The 26,147-nt window shown below is 43.4% G+C and overlaps 1 protein-coding gene across 1 annotated transcript; it reads right to left on the bottom strand.

Moving 5' to 3' along the window:
* Nucleotides 1-501: 501 nt before the first annotated feature.
* LOC132207545 (cathepsin K-like) lies at nucleotides 502-20,598 on the bottom strand. The gene is made up of 14 exons (XM_059643500.1): nucleotides 20,467-20,598; nucleotides 18,834-18,956; nucleotides 16,001-16,192; nucleotides 15,065-15,283; nucleotides 12,196-12,206; nucleotides 9,119-9,272; nucleotides 8,644-8,749; nucleotides 8,137-8,320; nucleotides 7,905-8,078; nucleotides 4,268-4,419; nucleotides 3,676-3,783; nucleotides 3,298-3,367; nucleotides 2,938-3,021; nucleotides 502-847 (listed from the first exon to the last, which is right to left on the bottom strand). Exons 1-14 carry the CDS (start codon nucleotides 20,596-20,598, stop codon nucleotides 748-750), a joined length of 1,809 nt encoding a protein of 602 aa, XP_059499483.1. The 3' UTR covers nucleotides 502-747.
* Between the last annotated feature and the right edge of the window lie 5,549 nt (nucleotides 20,599-26,147).

Below are 26,147 nucleotides of genomic sequence, written 5' to 3'. Positions count from 1 at the left end.
GTAAGATTAAGGCATTTTCTGTATATTTGTAAATGGAATGGATCTTCAGTGGCTAATCTTGGTCACCTTGTAGTCATGCCTCTGTAATGGCAATGAAATCGGTGCTATTTACCTCAATTGTGCATTTAAGTAATTAATTTTTGTGAATACTACCAACACACAGTCACAGTGCCTTTCATTCTCTAATTTCTTAAGGAGAGTTTTGGGGTGAGTACTATTAAATTAAACTTTAAATACCTCAGTGGTAGCTATTAATTATACTTGTGTCATAAAACAGCCAATTCTGTAACATTTTTTCTGTTTGTACACATCATTTTAAGAACATCATTCCGAATTAAATTAAACAATTCACACAGTCACACAATAATTGCAGTGCAGAAGGAAGCCGGGTGGCCCATTGTACCTGTTTCCCATCCGTGGAAAAGCATTATGAAATTGTTCCTTTGAATAAACCGACTCTCAAAGTGATTGCTGGCAATGTTTATTATATTGATCGACATCAACAGTACATTCAGGTCATTGTCTGTACACAAGCTGGAGATATTACTATGGTTACATGTATCAAACACACGCTGACAGTGACCGTTATGTAAAACTATAGAAATACGCAGAAGCTGTCATTATTTAACTTGTTGAACTGCAGCAGGGAGTTAAAGCGATACTGTTGAAGGAGTCAGCATCAGCAGAAATGTTCCCATCGTTTTTTCAAGTGGAGTTCAATGAAGCTCTTGTTTAACACCTCCCTCCTCACACAATTGGATAAACTGCATAATTGGCAATTCCACAGTTATTCTGTCGATCCTTAGCCATTTTGATATAACCGCGGTCACCCCATGACCTTCCCCAGCTGAAAATAAGAAAAGAAAATGATGTGTTGAAATCAAACTTCTGTTATGGAGACAGGTTTGGAGAACTGAGTTTGTTTTACTCTGGGATTTGCTGAAATGATTGAGAGGGGTTAGATTCTGTTCAACACGTGAGTTATTTGAACCAGATAGCTGAATACAACGAGGGTACTGCAGTAAAGGTTATGAAATATGAAGTGAGATTCAGTGCTTGGAAGCACTTCCTTGTGACATCAGACTGAAAGTGCTGGTCTGCACGGTGAGTGTGGATTCAATCCAAACTTCAATGTGGGGCTTAGGGGAGACCCTATAAGTGAATGGTGATGGTGGATGTAGGTTTCCCAATCCTTGTTGACCCACATTTATAATTTGAGGAATAGTGGGGGCATGTGTAAAGATTGTCAAGAGGATTATCACCCTGTTTGATTGTGTCATGAACATTCCTTTTAATGTCAACAGGTAATGGGGCAGGACTTGAATGGTGAGATTCTGACTCAGAGGTAGTGAGCTGGGAGTGGGTGTTACTCAGTGAGCAGCACTTCCTTATTCAAACAATCTACCAACCAATCCAACGCTGAGGAAGCCCACCTCACCCAATCCTGTTACCATCCCCTCCAACCCTGATATCATCGGAGATAGCTCTGCTGTTAATCCCTCGCATCGAGATAATCAGTGTTTCATGTTGGTTAAACAGATACACAGGGAGACAGGGAATTCACTCTGTGTCATTGGCAAATGTCTGTAGGAGTCTCATCCCAGCTCCGTTCCTGTAACCCTGTCAATATCTCTTCTGTTCCTTCACCCTCGCGTGTGTATCCACCTTCCACTTCAATGTATCTGTATTATTCAGCTCACCCACTCCTTGCTGTAACAGTTTCTCCAATACCACCCTCCTCAAAGTAAGGAGGTTCCTCCTGAGGTTTTGATTGGATTTATTAATGACTATCTGAAAGGATCTCTAATTTTTAACATCTTGAGTGCTGCAGAATATTCACCCCATCAAGTCTGGTCCACTGTTTGATCATGGCTGAAATGTTTCTCAATCCATTCTCCCTCCTTATCCCTATAACCCTTGATCACCTTATGAATCAAGAACCTACCTACCTCCGTCATAAATATACTCAATGGCCTGGCCTTCACAGCTTCCGCAGCAAGGAATTCCACAGATTCACCACCCTCTTCCTGAAGAAATTCATCCTCATTTTGTTTCTAAAGTGTTGTCCCTTTACTCTGTGGCTCTGTTCCTGGCTTTTCGTCTCTCCTCCAAGAGGAAACACCTTTTCCATGTCCATTCTATCCAGACCTCACAGTATCCTGTAAGCTTCAGTGAGATCTCCTCTCATTCTTTTAAACTCTATCATTGTGCAGACCCAGACTCTTCAATCGTTTCTTATATGACAAGGACTTCACCCCTGGGATCATTCATGCAAACGTCATTTGAAACCCCTCCAACACTGGCACATCTTTTGTTAGATATGGGGCCCAAAACTCCTCACACTATTCTGAATGTGGCCTGACCAGAGCCTTGTACAGCTTCAGCACTATATCACTCCTCTTGCGTTCTAACCCTCTTTAACCGAATGCCAATATTGCATTGCCTTCGAGACACCAACTGAAGACAGAGGTTAACCTTCAGGGAATCTTGAACTAGGACTCAGTCCCGAGTCCCTTTGTGCTGCAGAATTCTGAAACCTTTGTTCATTTAGAAAATAGTCGGTGAACCTATTCTTCCAATCAAAGAGCGTATCACTAGACTGTTAATCCAGAGACCCGGATAACATTCTGGGGACGTGGGTTCAAATCCCACCACGGAAGATGGTGGAGTTTGAATTCAATAAATATCTGGAATTAAGAATCTAATGATGACTGTGAATCCATTGTCGATTCTCATAAAAACCCATCTGGTTCACGAATGCCCTTTAGGAAAGGAAATTGCCATCCTTACGTGGTCTGGCTTACATGTGACTCCAGACCCACAGCAATGTGGTTGACTCTTAGCTGCCCTCTGGGCAATTAGGGATGGGCAATAAATGCTAACCACCATAATGCCCTCATCCTGTGAATGAATAAAGTCAAAAAATGAAGTCCATACCTGTTTTTAACAAGCCAATAATTCATTCCCCTTTCTCTTCCAAATCCCACCAGCAGCACTGCATGGTTTAGACGCTGACTGCACCTGCAGTTTAATTTTTATCCCTTTCCCACAGATATTTACTCTAAGTCATGTTTTCCTCTGCAACCTCTTCTGGTAAACACTCTTTCTGTCAGAACCTTGTTTCCTTTTCTTTTTGTCACATTTTGTCACATTATCAACTTTTCTCCCTCCCTCTGCTATTCACAGCTCCTCGAAACACATCTTTTACTCCTTCAAATAACCCATGTCCAATCTCACTGCCCCTGCTCTGTCAACCCTTTTGTCACTTCATCTTCTTTCTTCTGCCCCCTCACAGACCTTTCCTTTTCTTCTATACACACCCTCCCTCCTTCCACTTGACGAAAACATGTCACATCTCGGGGAGGGTCTGGGAGTCAGGGGCAGGCACCAATCATGTTCTCTGTCAGTGTGGAATGTCAGTTGGATGCCATGTGAGTGAAAACATTCTCTTAACCAGACATACACACACACACACACACACACACACACACACACACACACACACACACACACACACACACACACACACACACACACACACACATGTGCACACACAGATGTGTTTCGAAAGGAACTCCACACTGTACTATTTTGAGGGATCACTATCCATTTTGCAGTTTGTTGCTGAGCAATCTTTCCTCTGTGTTATGTTGTGGGAGTGCTTAATAGATTTGCCGTGTTGGTTAAAGTTGGTGAAGCCGAGAGACAATGGTCCTGCACATGGAGAAGATCTGAGCAGGTAACTGCCCTCCTGTTGGCCACAATTTTGCAATTCCTCTTGAGCTGCCACATGAGAGGAGATTGAGAAAAGAAGAGAAACTGCTGGTGGTGAGGTGGGGTCGGCTGGATCGGTGGGGGCTCTCAGCAAGAGGGCTAGGGAATTCCAGGAGAATTTCTCCTCTTTCCACCTAACCCAGGAACAGTGAGTGTATCATCTTCTCTTCCTAAAGATGCTGCTCACAGAACTTTGCCATCTGTCGGACGCAGCACTGCATCCTCAGAGTAGGCCAGGGATAGCAATCAGTGACTGTGAAGCTGATTGTGGGGCTGATCTTTCCAGATTGGAGCAGACTTCATGCCCACTGCCAAATTGCAGGATTGAGCGAAAATCCCGACCAACTGAAATACTGGACCAAAATCGTGGACTTTTCAACAACTTTTGAAAGTTAAAAGGCAGCTGGGCTCTGCTCTGGGAAAGATACACAGGCACCGGGTCAGGCAAGATTGAAGTGACCAAAGTGGTAGGAGGCTTGTTAGTTAAGAGCACAGACAGGCGTTTCTATGGCCACTTCCAAGATTCCAGGATGGCCCAGGACGTCGCTGAGCAGTTGCATGAAATTATTAAGGGGAAGGACGAGCAGCCAGTGTTTGTGGTGCACATTGGTACCAGGAACATCGGTAGAAAAAGGGGATGAGGTTCTGCAGAATAAGTACAGGGAGTTAGGAAAGGGGCTGAAGAGTAGGACCTCAAGGGTAGTAATCTCTGGGTCACTACCAGCGCCATGTGCTAGTGAGGCAAGAATTGGAAAGATAGGGCAGATGAATGTATGGCTAAGGAGCTAGAGCAGGGGACAGGATTTCAGGTTCTTGGATCATTGGGACCTCTTCTGGGGCAGGGGAGACCGGTGCAAGAGGGAGGGGTTGCTCCTATATCCTCACAGGGCAGTTTGCTAGTGCTACTCAGGACAGTTTAAACTCGAGTGCCAACGGGCCGGGGAGAAGAGCAGCAGGTCAGCAAGTGGGGGGATTGAGGGAAAGGTAGATGTTAAGATCAGTATATCAGAAAGAAAAGACAGGTAGAGGTGCGTAAATGAACACGATGGTATCAACGGGCTGAACCGTGTTTATTTCAGTTCAAAGAGTACAATAGGGAAGGCAGATGAGCTTAGAGCCTGATTCAGTACATTGGACTATGACGTTGTGGCCATCACAGAAACTTGATTGAAAGAGGGACAGGATTGGCTGCTCAGTGTCTGCAGTTTTGTTGTTTTGGATGAGATAGGAAGGTAAAGGAGGTAGAAGAGTCGCATTACGAATCAGGGAGAATGTTTCATCAGCGCTCAGAAAGGACATGCTGGAGGACTTATCCACTGAGGCAATATGAGTAGATCTCAAAAACAAGATGAATGCAATCACTCTGATAAGATTATGCTATAGGGCCCTCCAACAGCCACTGGGACATTGAGAAATAAGGATGTAAGCAGATTATGGAAAGATGCCATAGCAACAGGGCTGTCCCACTGGGTGAGTAATGTCCCAATATTGATTGGGTCTCCCTGAGAGCAAGGGGCTTGGTTGGAGCAGAAGTTGTTAAGTACATCCCAGAGGGTTCCTTGAGATGGTATGTGGATAGTCCAACTCGAGAAGGGGTCAAACTGGACCTTGTTTTGGTTAATGAGCCTGGTCAACCGACTGGCCTTTCAGTGGGAGAACTTTTTGGAAACAGTGATTACAATTCCTTCAGTTTTATGAAAGCCATGAGCAAGGATAAGTAAGGACTTTGCGGGAAGGTACTTAATTGGGAAGAGGACACATTATGTCACCATTGGGCAGGTGCTAGGAAGTGTTAATTGGGTGGAGCTGTTATCCAGCAAGTCCACATTTGACATGTGGAAACTATTTAAAGACCTGTTGGGGACAGTTCAGGACCAGCATATTCCAGTAAGGAAGGGAGTTCAAGGATGGCAAGGTAAGGGGCCCTTTGATAACAAGTGAGGTTGTGAATTTACTTGGGCCCATGAGGAACACAGGGAAAGCAGGAAAGTACTCAAGCAAGGAATTGGTGAACAAGAATGGGCCATGAAATGACTTTGGCAAGTAGAATTAAAGAGAATCCCAAGGCATTGTATAGATACATTAAAAACAAGAGGATAACAAGGGAGGAGCTAGAAGCACTCAATGATAAAGGAGAGGACTTGTGCTTGGAGGCAGAGAATGTGGATGAAATCCTAAATGTGTACTTTGGATTGGCATTCACCCAGGAGAAGGATATCGAGGATAATAAGGATGCTGTGGAGCATGCGAAAATGCTGGCTCATTTTGAGATCAAGAAAGAAGTTATGCTGGGTCTCATGGAGAGCACCAAAGTGGATTAATTCCCAGAGACCAATGATTTCTACCCCAGGTTATTGAGAGAGACAAGACAGGAGATCGCAGGGGCCTTGACCAAGATCTTTGTCTCCTCGCTAATCCCTGGGAGAGGTCCCAGAAGTAGCTCATGTTCCTCTGTTCAAGAAGAAAAATAGAAATAATTCAGGAAATTACAGGCTGGTGAGTCTCACATTGGTGGTTGGGAAGCTATTGGAGTGAATCCTCAGGGATAGGATTTATGCCCATTTGGTAAAGCATAACCTAATTAGGGACAGTCAGCATAGCTTTCTGTGGGGCAGGTCATGTCTCAGGAACTTGATTGAATTTTTCAAGGAGGTGACGAAGGTGATCAATGATGGTAGATTTACATGGGTTTTAGTAAGGCTTTTGATAAAGATCCTCATGGTAGGTTCTTCCAGAAGATTAAAGTGCATGGGATTCACAGTGATTTGGGTTCAGAATTGACTTGACCATAGAAGTGATGGAAGCATGGTTTTCACACTGGAAGTCCATGACTATGGTGTTCTACAGGGATGTATACTGGGACCTCTGCTGTTTATGATGTAGAGAAATGACTTGAATAACAATGCAGATGGGTGGGTTAGTACGTTTTCAGGCATTACAAAGATCAGTGGAGTTGTGAATAGTGTAGAAAGTTGTCAATGGATTCAGCGAGATATAGATCAGTTTCTGATACTGGTTGAGAAATGGCAGATGGAGTTCAATCCGGGTAAGAGTGAGGTGCTACATTTTGGGAGACCAAATGTTAAGGAAAGGTGTACAGTTAGTGGCAGGACTCTGAACAGTACTGATGTGGAGAAGGATCTTGGAGTTTCACTCCATTGCTCCCTAAAGTACACAAGTAGATAGGGTGATAAAGAAGGCATAAGGCATGCTGAGCTTCATTGGTCGGAGGATTGAGTGCAGGAATCATGGTGACGTGTCACTGTTTTATGAGACTTTGGTTAGGTCTCATTTCGAGCACTGCATTCAGTTCTGGTCGCCACATTATAGGAAGGATGTGGAGACTTTGGAAAGGGTACAGAAGAGGTTTACCAGGATGCTGCCCGGATTAGAGGGTATGAGTTATAAGGAGAGACTAGAAAATCTCCTATTGTTTTCTCTGGGGCGTCAGGGGCTGAGGGGAGATCTGATAGAAGTTTATAAAATGACGAGATACATGGAGAGGATTGACAGTCAGAATCCTCTTCCCAGAGTTGGAACGTCTAATACTCGGCAGGATGCATTTCAGGTTAGAAGAGGAAAATGCAAAGGATACATGACGGGCAAGTCTTCTTACACAGAGAGGTAGGAGTGTGGAACACACTGCCAGGGTGGCGTTGGAGGCAGATACGAGAGGGGCATTTGCGGGATTTTTAGATAAGCACATGAATATGCAAGGAATGGAGGGACATGGACCAAAGGCAGGCAGAAAGGATTAGTTTCATTTGGCGTCATGTTTGGCTCAACATCGTGGACAGCCCAGTTCTATGTTCTACAGAGGCAGCTGCATGGAGCCATTGTTCAGCCCGAAAATCCAATTCACACCTCGACTCTAAAAGAACAATCAGGCAGACCTAACGCCACCCAGCACAGACTGAATGGGGCTTCTGCAGATACCAGACTTTCAACTGAAATCAATATCCATTCACAGAGATAGTGGGCTTCAACATTAATCAAAATACACTCGCACAAACTCTTAACTATCAGGAAGCCAGCTACCTGAAAGGGAACATCAGTAACACAAAGCAAGCACAGATTTAACACGAAGATAAGAGGCATGTAATTAGTGTAATTGCAAGCCCCAATCTCACCTGAAAATAGCGACCACCCTGAAAGCTATCTGCACCGCTATCTCCAGAAAAGGAATCCTGGCAGGAATTCCGAAACCTACTGACACAGGTCTGTTCTGTACCAGGCAAACCAACAGCAACCGACAACCTCCAAAAACCACCGACTGGACTGACACCGCAAGGCCACAGGCACATCTGAGGTGAAAACCAGATTGCAGAAACCACCACAAAGTAAGAAAAGCCAAGTACTTACCTGATAAATCCTAAAGCACATTGTACTGCATCAGTGGACTCAAGCCAGACTGAAGGCCTACACCATCTAAAGTCTTCATTGAGGCACTGGGTATGGCAAGCGGGAATGGCCAGCAATACTTCCAAATCATGTTTTTCCCCAGCGGTGAGTTGAAACTCCTGAGAGCCCAAAGTTTCCAACCTAGCTAGCAGGGAGGGGGAGATGGGTTGTCACAGTGCAGGGAACCCCAATGGTGGGAGACCTGATTAAAGTGTCTGTAAGTAAAATTGTTTTTTTAGCTTCGAATAGTGTTTCACCTGTGTTTAATTTGATCATGTATTTAGCTATTGTCTTCTGTATAATTGTTTTAGTTGCACTGTTTTTATTACATTTGCCTTTTTCTTGTGTTGTACTTATCTTTTTGTATTTAACAAATGCAGAGATTGTTTTGCCCTGAAATACCCATCTACTGCCTTCTTCATTTCACATTCCCAAAATAATTCCAGTGTCAGAAAATCTGCAAATTACCGATCACAAGCCAGAAGCCGACAGAATCAGGGAGGTGAGATACGTTGTTTGTACCAGGAAAGAACATGAGCACAGAGTGCTGTCTTCTGGCTTCAATATCAGGATACTTTTAAAAGAGAAGCTCTTGGTCTCATTACCACATCAAAGCACATCACCTGCGGGTCTGAAGGCCTCATTCTCCAACTTATCTCAGATCAGTTGAAGCATGACATGCTATAAGAAAGACAATCCATTGGTTCTCTCATTCTGTTCCCATTTTAACTCCATGGAGTCTGACGGCGCCAGACAACATGTAGCACGGGGTAGAGGTAAACATGAACAAGGGGAATGTGTATGGTCACTTCCATGGTAAACATTGAAAAGCATTCATAAAATAATTGTGTAGAAGTGTGCATGGATGTGTGATTTTCAATATTTATAAAGAATAGTTGATAATCCAATTGAACCACAGCTTCTGTTTCTTACCTCATCTATAAAGATGGAAGGACCTTCGCCCTGCGTGAATTGCGACAGCTATTGGTCCCACCCTTTTCGCTGCTCTTGCTAAATCTCTTTCTCTTCTTTGAACACGTCTGTATCCTCTGATTCTGGCAGCAACATATGTTTTTCCGAAATCTGCATCTTCCTCACTAAGTGTTCAAGAAAATGTTAAAATGAAACTCATTTTGATCATGTGATATGCATTAAAGCACCAGTGTTATCTTTTCAGGATCTTTAACAGCCTCTTGGATCTTGGAAACTATGGACCATTTTGATCATCAAAGGCACGACCATCATTTTCACGTTTAAATGAAAATGGGACCTTACAAATGTGGTGAATTTTGCAGAATATGCCTTTTGTCTGTTAGTGTGAAGATTTTGGACAATGAGGCCCTCAGTTACCTTTTCATCAATGCTGCAATGGGTGCAGTTTCAGAAACATCGGCAGGGGCAGGTGGGATTTAATTCCCCCTCCTACAGTGAGTTTACTGCTCATGCAGATTGGAAACCATCATCAGAAGAAATATTGTGCAGACTTGCTTGTGTTTTATAGAGTCAAAGAGATGTACAGAATGGAAACAGACCCTTCGGCCCAACTCATTCATGCCAAACAGATATCCTAAATTAATCTCGTCCTATTTGCCAGCATTTGGTCCATGTCCTTCTGAATACTTCCTGTTCATATTCCCATCCACATGCCTTTTAAATGTTGTAATTGTACCAGCCTCCACCACTTCCTCTGGCAGTTCATTCAATATATGCACCACTCTCTGTGTGAAAAAGTTGCCCCTTAGGTCTCTTTTAAATCTTTCCCCTCTCACCTTAAACCCAAGCCTGCTCGTTTTAGGCTGCCTACCCTTGGGTAAAAAAAAACTTTGACTAATCACTCTATCCATGCCCCTTGTGATTTTATAAACCTCTATAAGGTCACCCCTCAGCTTCCGATGCTTCAGGGAAAATAACCCCAGCCTATTCATCTTCACCCAATCTCTTAAAGCCTCCAACCCTGGCATCACCCTTGTAAAGCCTTTCAGAGCCCTTTCAAGTTTCATGACATATTTTCTATAGCTGGGGGGGGCGCAGTATTTTGAAAGTGGCCTAAACAATGTCTTGTACAGCTGCAACATGACCTCCCAACAACGGTATTGAATGCATTGACCAATCAAGGCAAGAGTACCAAATGTCTCTTCTTCAATATCCTATCTGCAACTCCACGTTCAAGGAGCTATGAAACTGCACTCCAAGGTCTCTTTGTTTGGCAACACGCCTCAACATTACGTTCATACATTCTGTTCTGATTTGTCTTGACAATATACGGCACCTCACATTTATCTAAATTAAACTCCATCTGTCTTGGCCCATCAGCCTATCTGATCAAGGTCCTGTTTTCCTCGAGATAACGGTTTTGGTTGACCACTACGCTCCAATTTTGGTGTCATTTACAAATGTACTATGTCACATCCAACTAATTTGTATAAATGATGAGAAGCAACGGACCCAGCACCAGTCCTTGTGGCACACTGCTGGTCACAGGCCTCCAGTCCGAAAAGCAACATTTCCCCATCACTCTCTGTTTCTACCTCAGAACTAATTATGCATCCAAATGGTTAGTTCTCCCTGTATTCCATGTGATCGAATCGTGTTAACCAATTTACCAGGCAGAACCTTGTCAAACTCCTCACTGAAGTCTATGTTGACCACGTCCACCTCTCTGCCTTCATCTAGATTCTTCATCACTTTGTCAAAAGCCTCAATCAAGCCAGTCAGACATGATTTCCCATGCACAAAGCCATGTTGGCTATCCCTGATCAGTCCTTGCCTTTACAAATACACATAAATCCTGACCCTCAGAATCCCCTCCAACCAGTTGTCCATCACTGATGACAGGCTCGCCAGTCCATAGTTCCCTGATCTTTCCTTGCCACCTTTCTTCAATAATGAAACCACATTAGACCACCTCCAGTCTTCTGACACATCATCCATGGCAATGATGATGCAAATATCTCAGCAAGGGGCCCAACAACCACTCGTCCAGTGTCCCACCAACTTCTATGGCATGGTGGCTCAGCACTGCTGCACAACAGCACAAGGGACCTGGGTTCACTTCCAGTTTTGAGAGACTCTGTGCGGAGTTTGCACATTTTCCCCATGTCTGCATGGGTTTCCTCTGGATGGTCTGGTTTCCTCCCACAGTCCAAAGATGTGCCATTTAGGAGGATTGGCCATGCTAAATTGTCTGTATTATCCAGAGATATGTAGGCTTGGGAATTAACCATGGGAAATGCTGGGTTACAGGTTAGGGGGCTGAACCCGGGTGGGATGCTCTTTGGAGAGTTGGTATGGACATGCTGGGCTGAATGGCTTGTTTCCATATGGTAGGGATTCAATGGCATTTCGGGTACACCAGATCAGGTCCAAGGCATTTATCCACCTTTATGCAACCTAAGACAGCCAGTACATCCTTCTTTCAAATATGGACACTTTTCAAGATATCACCACTTACACTCCCAAGTTCTCCAGTTTCCATAACCTGCTCCGCAGTAAAAACTGATGCAAAAACACTTGTTTAGTATCTCCCCCATTTCCTGCAATTCCACACATTGGCCTCCTTGCTGAGCTTTAAGGAGCCCTATTCTCTCCCTAGTTACTCTTTTGTCCTTAATGTATTTGTAGAATCCCTTTGGATTCTCCTCAACCCTATTTGCCAATGACATCACTTGTCCCTTTTTGCCCTCCTGATTTCCCTCTTGAGGAGACTCCTATCGCCTTTCTCCTCTTCTTGGGATTCTCTCGACCTCTGCTGTCCATACCTGATGGATGCTTCCTTCTTTTTCTTGACCAGAACCTCAATTTCTTTAGTCTTCCAGCATTCCTTATGCATACTGGTACCGTTCACCCTAACAGGAACATATTGCCTCTGGGCTAACACAGTGTGGAGCTGGAGGAACACAGTAGGCCAGACAGCATCAGGGGAGCAGGAAAGCTGATGTTTCGGGTTGGGGCCCTTCTTCTTTCTGAAGAAGGGTCCGGAAATGAAACAATAGCTTTCCTGCTCCTCTGATGCTGCCTGACCAGCTGTGGTCCTCCAGCTTCGCACTATGCTATCTTTGACTCCAGCATCAGCAGTTCTTACTATTACATGCTGTCTCTGAGCTCTTGTTATCTCATTTTTGAATGCTTCCCATTTTTCAACTCTCTCTTTACCTGCGAATATCCAATCAATTTCTCATAGTTCTTGTTGAATGCCATCAAAATCGGACTTGCACTAATTTCGAATTTTAACTTTTAGACCAGGTCTATCCTGTTCCATCACCATTTCAAAATGAGTAGAATTTTGATCACTGGCCCCAAGTGCTCCTCCACTGATCACTCAGTAACTTGCCCTGCCTTATTTCCCAAGAGAAGGTCAAGTTTTGCTCCTTCTCCAGCAGGTACATGCACATACTGAATAAGACAGTTTTCTGATACATGCTGAACAAAATCCTCTCCATCTAAGTGCTCAACACCAGGGCAGTCCCAGTCAATGTTTGGAAAGTTAAAATCCCCTCCCATTACCACCCTATTATTCTCCTGGATAACTAAAATCTCCTTGCAAATTTACTTCTTAATTTCCACTAACTATGGGAAGGGTTGTGGGGGTTCAATAGTACAATTCCAATAATGTGATCATCCCTTTCATATTTCCCAGTTCCTCCCAAATAACTCTACTGGATGCACTCCCCAGAATATCCTCCCTAACTGCAGCAGGAATGTTATCCCTAATCAACAATGTCATTTTCCCTCCTTCCTTGGTTCTATTTCCGTTCTTCCTTTTGTACCTGGAACATTCAGCTGCCAGCCCTGTCCATCCCTGAGCTACACCTCTCTCGTAGCTATGGTATCCCCGTCCCATGTTCTCAACCATGCCCTGACTTCATCTGCCTTACCTGTCAGGCCTCTTGCATTGACATAAATGCAGATTAATTTATCAGCCCTACCTCATTTTCTGCTTTGCTCCTGCCTGCCTTGATTGTTTGACTTGGTCCTTTTCACAACTGCAGTAGCCTCAGACTGATCTCAATCTGTTTCCTCACTATCTCTCTGGGTTACCACCCTCGCTCCACCCCGCCTTACTAGTTTAAATCCTCGCATATAGGTCCAGCAATTCTCCCTGCCAGTATATTAGTTCCCTTCCAAGCCACGTGCAAACCATCCTTCTTAAACAGGCCACTTCGAACCCAGAAGTAATTTCAATAATCCAACAATATAAATCCTTCTCCCCTGCACCACTTTCTTAGCCATGCATTCAACTGCTCTATCACCCTAGTCCTACTCTCACTAGCAATTGGCACCAGGACTTATCTCGATATTACTGTCCTTGAAAATCTGCTTTTTAAATTCCTGTCTAATTTCCTATATTCTATCTTCAAGACCTCAACCTTTTCTGTTCCTATGTCATTGGCTCCAATGTGTACAATGACCTCCTGCTGGCCCCTCTCCCCTTTGACAATATTCTGTACTCTTTCGGAGACATCCTTGCCCTGGCACCAGGGATGCAACACAACATTCTGATGCCTCGTTGTTGGCCGCAGAAATGTCTGTGTGCGCCTCTGAGGAGAGAGTTCTCTGTCGTAATCAATTGCTTGAAACCTGATGCACCTGTTGTTACATTAGAGTGGCACCAGAAACCTGTCTGCCAATGCTGCATTCACCTGAAAGTCCATCTCCCCTGAACAACTTGTTTGAGATGGAGATAGCCACAGGAGACTCCTGCATTACCCTCCTCCCTCTCCTACATTTCCTCTGGGCAACCCATCTACCTACGCAATGTGACATTTCACGTTTTTCCTGAACCTGCCAACTTACACAGCCCTGGCTCCTCATGCTACCTCAAAGGAAAATCGAACAGTGTTGAAACAATCCCAATAAAAGCCAAAAGAACTACGGATGCTGTAAATCAGAAACAAAAACAGAAGTTGCTGGAAATGCTTAGCAGGTCAGGCAGCATCTGTGAAGAGAATTCAGAGTTAACGTTTGAGGTCTGGTGACCCTTCCTCAGAACTCAGAAACCACAACTCTGCTGGATGAAACACACACATTGGTGCCATTTACAAAGAGCTTCAACATGAGAGTCTGGAGCCGCTGGTGGAAGATTTGAAAGATGCACTGGAGAGCGAGCTGAATCTGTGTGACATTGAGACAAGTAGCTGGGCGTTACTTGCAAGAGGCTGATCACAATGACATCCAGTACGGAGGGACATCTGTGACGTGGAGGGACCAATAATAGAAAAAAACAGTGGCTGCTGGAGAAACAACATCAGCACAAAAGGCAGTTCACACAAATATTCACTTCAGAACAGATTCAAAGTAAGTTATGTCTTAATTACACCCCATATTCAAAATGTCGAAGCAGCAATTTGCAGCTTAAATGCCATTCCAAAAGTATTTACACCGCTCTTGCGAAGCAACTAGATTTGCACTTAGAGTGGTCTAGAAAATAGTTTGCAAGTCAATTCTGAATAAATATCCTAAACTTAAATTATTTCTTTTTTTGTGTAAAGTTGCAACTTATATTTGAATGAATAAACAGCTTGTCGGGGCACGTGAGAGATGCAGACAGACTAAAGTAATTTCCTGTAATTCGAACACTTCAGTCCTGTCCATCATGGTGTTTCTGCAGTAACTGTTGTACTGGGTGGTGTGCATTCCCCAGATCAAGTACAGAACATGCTGAATGATCTGATGATTTAGCTGACTGTCACATCAACATCCTGGCTCACAAAATGGTGAGCAGCAATACACAGGAATGCAAATACCCATAACTCTTCATTCACATTGCCTGAGAGCAAGAGGTGTTGAATGGGGATTTCGGAGATCATTACAAGGCTCCACTGTGTAACACCATGAATGCTGTAAGCATTTTGTAGCTGGTGAATTTAAAACACACTGAAAAGTGAGTTACCCGTGCTCTGTATATGTAGGTTGCAGCTGAGTTGATGCCTTTATTTCGCATCACATAGTGAAAGGCACTTGTCATCCATCCACCACGACATCCATGGCTTCGCCAATCACAATCAACCAGGTTTTGTTCACTTAGAGAGATCAATTTTTTTTGTTTCTTTGCCCACTGTCCTTCGATGGCCCCAGCTGCACTGAAAGCCCAGCCTGAACCACATCGTCTCTGGCAATGACAGAAATACAATCACATTAAATTATTCTGATGTAAAAATAAAATCCTTTTTCCATCTCCTTTCAGGTGGAGTACAGCCTCACACTGATATTATGAGTCTGTTTGATGAATTTTCACAGAATCACACGGGGTCAGTGAGTGTCTGTGTACCAGGATTCGGAGGGCACTGCCTGAACCCTTGGCGTTTGGAGAACATTGACTGCAGAATTTTTTTCAAGAGAGATGAAGGATGGAGTCAGGCACACGGTGATAAACCACTGCCTGTGATCCAGTGTGAAATACAATTCTGATTTAGTGTCTCTGTGGGCCGTAGGAATAATTTGTGAAATTTGACAATCTCAACCTCCTCCTTAATAAGCCTTAAACCAAGGGGAAAGAAATGGACAAACATTGACATCAAACAAGCAATGTGACTCTAAGAAATGAGAATGCTGCTGTGGAAGATGGAAATGATGGACTGTTGCAGGGGTCAATATTCGTCTGAGAGGGAAGTTAAACCACATTGTTGGTGAGGAATAAAGGGGGCCATTACACAGCCAGTTGTGTGCAGTCAATGGCACCCAGCAATGGTGCATTCTGGGTAAATAGGATCTAAAGCGGAAGCGCAGCCCTCTTTCTCGGCACCGACAGGCACACCACAGGTCGACATTGTTCATAGCTTAATTTTGACAATTCACAATCACAAGGAGGATTCCTGCTGATTGTTACCTGGTTTTTCACGGGAGTAACCAGACCCTTTCTACGCCAGTCAACCGTTGCACCCCGCAATTCCTCATCATTCTCTTCAAAGTCTTCATCATCATCTTCAGTATCATCTTCTTCATCAACTTCCTCTTCAGTCGAGTTATCAACTTCAACTTGGAGGAATCCATTCATGAGTTCATTAAACTCTTCATTGGTCTAGAAAGTCAAATACAAGAAGTCTCGCGAATGAAAACAGTACCTATGAATAGACAACGTGCAGGAGGAGGGTTGATAACCTCACAGAGCTGAAAGGCACCATTTTGTACTCAGATCTGACATTTCGCTTTTCAATTTATTTCACTCCCACAGTGCAATTTGTTTTTCATGAATTTTTCACTGAGTTTTCTCAGAACTCTGAACTACCATTAATCCAAATGATGGCTTTTTGTCTTTACTGTGTGAGGTGAGGGTCAGGGAGAGACTCATGAGGCTGGTGTATTGACTACTGTCAGCAATATCCCATCATTTAAAAATTGTCTCTTGGTTAGGTGTAGGTGAACCTGTCCCATGCTTAATATTTGGAAATTACTGCAGATATATGGGCAATGGCCCAGGCCATGGAATTGGCTGTTTGACAAGCGCAAACAGGATGAAAATGGATGTAAATTGGAAGGCAGAGTCACTTTTGTGAAACATACATTTGCAAAGAAGCTGAGATTCTTTGTTAAAAATCACAAACCATATCACATCTCATTCAGTGAAGTAATTTCACATTCTGTTTGAGGGTCAGAAATGTGGGATAAAGTAAAGTCACATACAAAGGTATGAAATCAGAGTTGGCAAAGGTTATTTCGAAATTGGTTTGAAATGTAAAGCATAGAGAAGCAATGCAAGATTCTATAAGTCTAAAGCAGTCTCTGCTGACACTGTTTGCAACTGCGATGCTCAGAAATGCAGAAATGTACTTGGCCAGTATTTTTGCCCATGCCAAATTTGTACATGTGAGGTCAGGACACATGCAACATGTAGAATTCCAGTGGCATCACCTGAGAAACAACAGGACACATTCAGAAGTGTGCAATCGGAAACAAAATTAAGGAGGGAAAGAGGAAACAGGAGAGCGGGAATAGTGAGAAAGAGGGGGTGGCTGGAGTGGAAGGGAGTATGCAAAAGGGAAGGTGTGGAGAATGAAGAATGGGGCAAAGTGGGCAGACAGGGCAAGCAAGGAGTGAGAGAATGAGGGAGAATGTGGAACAAGGGACAGGGGAAGATTGTGAAACAGACAGGCAGGGAGGGGGGAATTGAGCAGGAGTGGGGAGGGATTGGGGTGTTATTAGGAGAAGGAGTGTGGCAAAAAGTGAAGGTTGGGGAGGGAGTGTAGGGTGGGGTAGAGCAAGTGGGAAGAGGTTGAGGGGAGGAAAGGAGTGGGGCAGAGAGTGCAGGAGGGAGGGACTGTGTGGGGGAGTTCAGGAAAGTGGGCAGTGTGGAGTGGAGGGGGAAGTAAGCAAGTGTGGTAGAGGGACTAGGGTGGAAGTTGGGGAAGGAGTGTGGGAAGGAGCGAACGGTGAGAGTGTAGGGGAAGCAGCAAGGAAGGAGTGAGGGTGAGAGAATGAGAAGAGAGAGGGAGTGAGGGAGTGCGGGCTGCACATGGGGGAGAAAGTGAGTGGGAATGGTGTGGGGGAGGGATTGAACAGGGAAAGTGTGGGGGAGGGAAGGAAGGATTGGGGGTGTGATAGGGGCGTATCATATCAGTGAGGGGAGGGATAAGGAAATGATGGAAGTAATAGCGGAGAGTGGGATTGTGTGAATGAATGAGGGATCAAGTGGTGGAGTGATGGGGCATTGAATGAAGGGAGTGGGGAGAGGATGAGGGATGACATGGAAGAGCGAGCACAATGTTGGGAGATTTGCGTAGAGAAGGCAGAGAATGGACAATGATATGGATGGAGTAGACCACGACCTCCCTCTCCCCTTCCCCATCACAGGACCCTCTCCCCTTCCCCTTCGCTATCACAGTCCCCTCTCCTCTACTCCCTCACAGACCCCTCTTTCTCTTCCCCCTCGCTGCCCCCTCCCCTTCCCCTCACAGACCCCTCTCTCTTTCCCCTCATAGCATTCCCCCTTTCTATCCCTTCACAGACACCTCCCCTTACCCCTTGTAGTGTCATTTCTCTCTTCCTTTCACAACTCCCTCTCTCTTCCTGATCATTGCTCTTTTTGCCCCAGCACAGCCCCTTTCTCTCTCTCTCTCTCTCTCTCTCTCTCTCTGTCTCTCTCCTAACACAGCTCCCTGCTCTCTGATTACCATTTGTCTCTTGCAGACAGCCCTGCCAAGCCTCAGGCCTCGCTCCCATGTGTTATTTATTTATCATGTTGATTTGATTGCAGCTAATTCACAAATTGACAACAAACCCTTGTTCTGGCCACATGTGTGGTTCTGGTAAACATGTAGGTGTGAATTTTGAAGAAATGTGCAGAGTGTATGTGTGTGGTGTCAATAGACAAGGCTTAACTCTACATACAGAACTACTCCATTGAGAAAGAAAGTGTGCATGAGAAAGAGAGAGAGAGAGACATGGAGGCTGGAGTCACTGAATATATTCGATTTGGAGAGAGATGGATTTTTGATTTACAGTGAAGTTCCGGGTAATGGAAGCGTGGAGTGGGGAAGAAGGAATCAGGAAAATGGAGTAAGATCACAATCCAGTCAGTCGTTGAATATACTGAATGGTAGAGTCAGCTTGAGGGACTAAGTGGCCAACTCCTGCTCCTGCTTCTTGTTATAACCTTACACCAGTTTCACAATTTCACAATGACTGGCATTGAACAGATCTCAGATGAAATGTCTTGTACACACCAGATCTCCAAACTGGTTCATTCCCACAGTAAATGTGTGTTTCCCCATCGAATGCTCCAGGTTGTGTTGTTTGATGTATCTCATATTGTCTTCCCAGACCATTCTCCTGTAGATCTCTTCATCCTGAATAAAGACATTAAGCCAATCAGGCTGCAGCATCTTTCATTCATAAATTTATACAGTAGCTTCAATAGCCCCTTTGAGAAACCCGAAATAACATTTTGCAATTGTGTTTCAATCCTCCCGATCAGATCTGAAAAGTAGCAGTCAGTCACTTCCTCTCCTCTCCTCTCCCCACTCATTCAGACAGCAAAACCCATTTGATCTTGTATCACTGTCTTAGTGACATTGCAATTGGAGGAATAAACAGATGGATCTGAGGGTCCGGTTTAATGCCCCCTCAGTGATGGGTTTGAAGGTGGGTGGCAAATGATCCAGCCGGTGGCCTGTCCTTATACCTCAACCCAGGCACAGTTACTCCAGCTGTGATGCTGACATTGCATGGTCCCTGCAGCAGTAGGGTGACTGGGGCCAATTCCACTTCATATCCAATTTGGAATCTCATCACCTTGGTGCAGGAGAGGCCCACTCCAACCTGCCAATCCAGAAGACTGATGGTGGGCAGAAAGTTATCTCTAATTAACAGGCCCCCTTAGACTGATTGGAGGTCTCTCTCAATGGGTCACCCTCCAAGTTGTCCTCCTGGCACAGCCTCCTAAACGTTAACCCCATCTTCCTCACCCTGAACGTTTCCCAAGTTCCATTGCATCACAGCTCAGGCCTCAACTCCCGATTGCAGTACCAGCCGTGACCATCACTCCCTCTGGCACCCCCAGTGCAATGAGAGACACCAATCCCTGTTTGTCTGATAGTTCTCTTAGTTTGAACTTCCAGTTCTAGTGGGGCAAAAAGCTCACCTCCGGTCTATGATGGCCACTTTCACAATAACTAGCATCTAATAGATCCCAGATGAATCAACTTGTACACGCGAGATCTCCAGAAAAAAAATCATTTTGATTTTTTTCAGAACATGAAGCTGAAAGCTATTGTTATCCTGGGTGTCATCACTATCTACAGCTTTTGAGCAAGGGATGTGGCCAGGTGGGAAATACAGTGGCCCTTATCAATCAGTCCAACATCTCTGTTCTTGGACAAATAATCTGGAGACAGAGTTGGATAATAGAGGAAAAATGTCACTCATAAGTTTTACATTTTAGATACTTTACTCCACTATTTTAATCATAATTTTGGACGTGTTCTGATTGGTGCAAACATTGACATTGTCGACATATTCATTAGAATAAGTTTGAATGTTCTTGAGGTGTAATTGTGGTTTCCATGGTAACTCAAGTGGATCCGAGTAAACTGAGACACCACAAGTCCATGCTCTTTGATTGTGAGTTTCATCAGTCCTTTACTGAAGTTAGAGACTGGGAGGATGCCCATAGGAATTTCAGGATCGATATGTTTCTAATTTCATTTCACTTATCTGTTCCAGCCAAAAGAGAATGGTCCTCTCCCACTTTATCTCCAACTAAGAAATTTCAATAACTTAGACTACAGAATCACTTCCTCTTCTGAGCGAACTGAACTTTTGGAATAGATTTTGTACCAGAGCAAATTCTCCTTTTACCTCAGTGTACTGCTTCTCATACTCTAATTTCCAATTCCTCCAGTCTTCAGCCAGTGTCGAATTAAAGATGTGGCCTGAGGCTCCAGCCAGAATAGACATCACCACACAGCCCAGACACACAGAGAGCTTCATGATGGGCAACCTAATGGAGCAAAACCAATGGGCTTAGACAGGGAATGGACAATGCTCCAAATTCTTCCGAGTTAATTTTGCTAAATTATTTGGTTAAAAGGACAATGTACATATTATCCTCCTCAATCAAATGCTGTCATCTTTTGCATTTTTATCTTGCTTAAGTAGATAAAATACCTCATTGCCATAATCTCTGAATTAAAATCTTCATGCCATTAAATCTATCGAATTAATTTTGTTCAAAATGTTTTGTTAAGTATTGGAAAGAGCAAGTGTGGACAGAATATGAATTGTCCCCTTGTAATAGGCATTCCTCAGCTAACAGCCAATTGTCTGCATCAGTCCGTCAATAGCTCAGGTAGCAGCGTGATGAGAGTGTTACTGGGTTGATATTTCAAGTGAACAATGTTCCATGAGACAATATGGGTGGAGAATTAACAATTAGAAACAAGGATATGGTTAGAACATTGAACGGGTATTTCGTGTCTAACACTGCAAAAACTGGAAAAACATCTTACTCATATTTGAAAGTCAAAAGATGAAAGGCAAGAAGGAACACAAAGCTTGTGACAGGTATAGGGGGAGCTATTTGAATTAAATGCCGGAAGCCCTTTGGACCTGATGGGCAACATCCTATGGTCAGAAAAGAAGTGTCCGTGGAGATAGTAAACACATTCTATTGGTTCAGAGAAGATCCAGGCAGTTTGGGAAGACAGATTTAAGACCCCTGTTCAAGAGAGGAGGGATGTAGAAAACAGGAAACTATAAGATTGTTAGTCTAATATCTGCGACGGAAAACCAGTAATAAATGATGTAAAAGCAAAATACTATTAATTTTGAAAATCTGAAACAAACACAGAATACTGGAGAAACTCAGTGGGTCTGGGGGCATCTGTGGAGAGAAAACAGTTAACGTTTTGATAATTGACAATTCTGTCAATTAATATCAGTGTCATTAAAATGCCCCATAGTTACCAATCTATGTTTGATTTTTACTGAATGCCCTATTTGTTTTGTTATTCCTTCATGGGCCTTGTTCATCACTGGCGAGGGCAATGTCTATTCCCATCCATAACTGCTCCAAAGAAAGTGGGGCCGAGCTTCCTCCTTGAACTGCTCAGTCCATGCAGTATAGTGACATTGGAAGTGCTGTGAGGGATAGTTACAGAATTTTGATCCACTGGCAATAAAAGAAACAGTGATCTCGCTCCAAATTAAAATGGCTGGCGGTAATGAGTGGGATATCCCCGTATGTCTCATACTCCTTCGGCTGATAGAGATCACGGATTTGAATCAGTCTGCATGTTTTGTTTTTACCTGACCTCCTTTCCAAAACCTAGTAGGTATTGTGCAGACATCACCTCTTGCTGATCCTTTAATATTCTTTTGCTCCTTCCATATGGATGTTATTTTTGTCCTGCTGGTAGCTGTGCCTACTTTTCCCAAATAAATACAGCTCATTCAACTTGCCTTTTACCCTCACCATCATTTCTAAATATATTACATTGCAATTTTTAATTGTGAGTCCAAATTATTCTGCAGCACTTCCTAATAACTGCTCTGATGTTTGATTCCTTGCTGTTCAACACAGTATTCGGCTCCCCCTGTTTTACTGCAAACATTTGTTGGTTCATTTAAGTAAGGTTTTCTCCCACTCTACATTGAACTATCTCTTCAGACTCCAGCTGTATAACTCTCGTTACTTCCTTGCCATCAATGTCATCTTGGGCGTAAATCTTTCCTGACCCCTTTCTCCTGATCTGTTTTCATTAAGGCTGTATTTCTTGTTGAGCTTTCCCTTACCAGTCTTTGTACTTTAAACATAGACAGTTTGGAGAAAGCAAAAAAAAATAGAAGCGGGGAGTAATTGTAGAGTAGATTGTAGAGTAAAAAGGCCCATTGAGATTGAACACTGAAAGAACTACAAATGCTGTAAATCAGGAACAAAAACAGAAGTTGCTGGAAAAGCACAGCAGGTCTGGTAACATCAGTGAAGAAAAAAATCAGGGTTAATGTTTCAGATCCGGTGACCCTTCCTCAGAACTCAGGATTGGAGGCAATGGCCGAGAGGTATTGCTACAGAACTGTTAATCCAGAGACCCAGATAACATTCTGAGGACCCGGCTTTGAATCGTGCCACGGCAGGTGGTGGAATGTGAATTCAATAAAATATCGCTGGAATTAAGAATCTAGTGATGACCATGAACACATTGACGATTGTCAGAAAAACACATCAGGTTCACTAATATCCTTTAGGGAAGGAAGCTGCTCTCCTTAGCTGGTCTGGCCCACATATGACTCTAGACCCACAGCAGTGTGGTTGAAACTGGGCAACTAGGGATGGTCAGTAAATGCCACCCCTGATCAGTGATGCCTTCAACCTGTGAACAAATTTTTAAAAAATAAGTTAAAAATCCGACACATTAACTGAGCTTTTTCTTCACAGATTTTGCCAGACATGCGATCTTTTCCAGCAACTTCTGTTTTTGGCCCGTTGAGATTGTCCTGTCATTTAAAGCTATTGTGGATGACCTTGGGCTAAAATTGTACGTTATCATCGTCTGCAGTTTCCCTGATTCCCTGAGAAATCATTAAAAAATCTGTCCATCCAAACCTCAACCATTTGAAACAAGGGATGCCATTTAAATGAAAGACCCTGGACCACCCTCTTACCGCAGGGTGAGTGATCAAATCCAGCCGTAGCAGTACTGACTACAGCCTGAGAAGAAATATTAGAGCAACACACGTTAGAGGAGAAGCTGAATAACTTGTTTCTTTGAAGCAGGTGAAATCACTTTCCCTAAATACTCAGTCTGTCTGGATGTACACACATATATTGTGCACTGAACCTATCCCAATTCATTCAATAATCAATCCTTTGTGGTGCATAATACCAAAGAATCACGGCCCTTTGATTGCAGCAATTTCCCCTCATCTCAGTCCAAAATAATCAACTGCTCACTCTGACACAGTGCCCTCATGCTCTATATTCCCTTATCAGTGGAAATAGTCTCTCAGCATCAATCTTATCAATTCCCTTCAGAAGACTGAACAGTTCACTCAGATCATCTTTCATTCTTCTCAGCCCCAGAGGACACAGATCCATTTTGCTCAGTCTTTCCTTGTAGGACCAGACTCTTATTCCATAAACTTCCTGCCTGCTGTCACTGCGTGGTCATTTTCTGCATTCTCTTCATGAGTATTGTATGTCAATGCTTACAATTTTCATATCTTCAAAAGTATTCTGCTTTTCTATTTTTACAACCAAAGTGAATAACTTCTCAATTTGAAGACTGAACACAGGAGAAACTACTTTGACCAGAAAATGTTTAAAATGTGGAACTGACAGCCACAGGAAACAGTTGTGGTGACAAGCAGAGATGGAATTAAGGGTAAACGAGATAAGCAGTTGAGGGAAAATGGAAAGGAAGAATAAGCTGATGAGGTGAGAAAATGAAGGGTGGGAACAGGTTCATGTGGAGCATAAACACTAGCTTTGACCCTAGGTCTGTTTTAATGCTGCAAATCCATTGTAATAATTCACAATTTTCACATGACCACATGTTCATTCATTTAGTTTCCCCTGCCTCTTTTTTTTACACAAACTTGCTGTTCCAATTAATGGACAATGATTTTTCACCTTGGCTTCTCTACTGAAAAATAAACATGCTCCACTGATCTAATTCTCCTAATTCTCACACCCACCAGTTTATCATGCTCCCCATTGACCAGAAGCTAGACTGAAGCCGTCAGACGAACACTATGGTTATAGACACAGGGCAGAAGCTGGATATTCTGAGACAAGTGCCTCACCTTCTGACCCTTTACAGCCTCCCCAAAATTGACAAGTTTCAAGTCGGGAGTGCCATAGAACAATCAACTGCTCAACTGGAAGGAAAAGTTACATTTACAAGGCCTAATTTCAGCAGTCTTACCTGAGAGAGATCCTCAGTATGGCTCCACCAAACGCCAAGTGCACTTCCACAATATATAGACACAATCTTCCAGGAAGGCCAACCCTCTGGATCTGTGGCAACATTAGTAATTGAGAAATGGACGAGGTGATCACTGAATGAAGTGAGATAGCCTTGTGTGTCTTTCAGAATATTGCTTAAGAATAAATTTCCTCTTTTAGAAAATGACAAAGAGACTATGTCCTTGAAATGTAATCCCATTGAGAGCATTATCACCTTCTTTTAAATATTTGAGTGTTTTCCCATTTATACTGACCACTAGGTGTCCATAAAATTGCATTTCAACTCCAACAAGTTGCACAGAGATTTAAGCCTTACCGATAGACCATAACATGGCCATTGAACGTGCCGTGTTCCCATTACGTTGTGCATTGTGATGTTATTAACAAGTTAACTAGAAATAACCTGACTGTATTCCAGCTCTGAAGAAAGGTCCCAACCCAAAACATCAAGCTTTCCTGCTCGTCTGATGCTGCTTGGCGCGCTGCGTTCAACCAGCTTCACACTGTGTTATCTCTGTCTTCCAGCTCTGGTCAGTTCATTCCAGGAATGTGTTCTGCCCAGTTTTAGGGGCACATAGGTTTTACTGAATAATTGCTTTATTAATTCACCTCTCTGTTCACTATTTTTGATGAAATTTTATTACCAGTAGACAAAGTGTCCACCCTGGGAAGTTCTTGTCAACAAGTGCCAGTATCAATGGGATTATAACGGACCAGGATTTGAATAATCTTCATCTGCCCTGTTCTAACATTTGCAAGATCCCCACTGACAATGCAGAAGCAGGATGAGTTCCATCAGCTCCTCAAGCTCATGTCAATGAAATGCTGCCTGCCCTGTGAACTGATTCCCTCTACCACTTCGGCTCTGTAGCAATACTCTTACAGTATTTTGGTACTTAATACTGTGGAAAAACAAAAATCTATCTTTCTCAAACTCACATTTAACAATTGATCTAAAAGGAGCTTTGTGCTATTTATTTTTGGCACATTTTTGGCTTTTAATTTTATCCATCACTGCCTCTTTGTTACTTTATGTTTTCATCCAAATGTATCTTTGTGTCATCAGGAAATGTTGTTATTGTAATTTTCTCTCCGATCTTAACTTGCTAATTAATAAGGTAAACAGTGAAGAGTCCAATATAGATCGTTGTAGGATACTACATCTTCTTCATGAGCATATCTTCTCAGTACCCTTATTACTTGTCTCTTGTCACTCCGACAATTTCTAAACCAATTATTTCTGAAACTTTTGGGTCTGGTTGGGATGGTCAAGGTTCAGCATAGACCTGTTGGGCTGAAGCGCCTGTTTCCACACTGTAGCGATTCGATGATTCTATGATTCCTATCTGTTCCATGGGTTTTCACATTAGGTACGTGACTCTAATGAGGGAATACCTTCACACTTTTCTCAAAAGTGCTGCACCCAAATTCTTTCGACCTCAAAGCTTTGGTCTCCCATTCTCTGTTGCAGAAACTAACTTGTTTGGTTTTTCCATGGTCTTACCCCCGCATGTGACTCCGTATTCTAGTTTGACAGGGGGATGGAAACGAGAGTTACAGATCAGAGTGTGGG

The sequence above is a fragment of the Stegostoma tigrinum genome, assembly GCF_030684315.1.
Source record: "Stegostoma tigrinum isolate sSteTig4 chromosome 30 unlocalized genomic scaffold, sSteTig4.hap1 SUPER_30_unloc_1, whole genome shotgun sequence".
Taxonomy (NCBI): domain Eukaryota; kingdom Metazoa; phylum Chordata; class Chondrichthyes; order Orectolobiformes; family Stegostomatidae; genus Stegostoma; species Stegostoma tigrinum.
The sequence above is the reverse complement of the archived record's forward strand: the minus strand, read 5'-3'. Positions and strand labels throughout refer to the sequence as shown.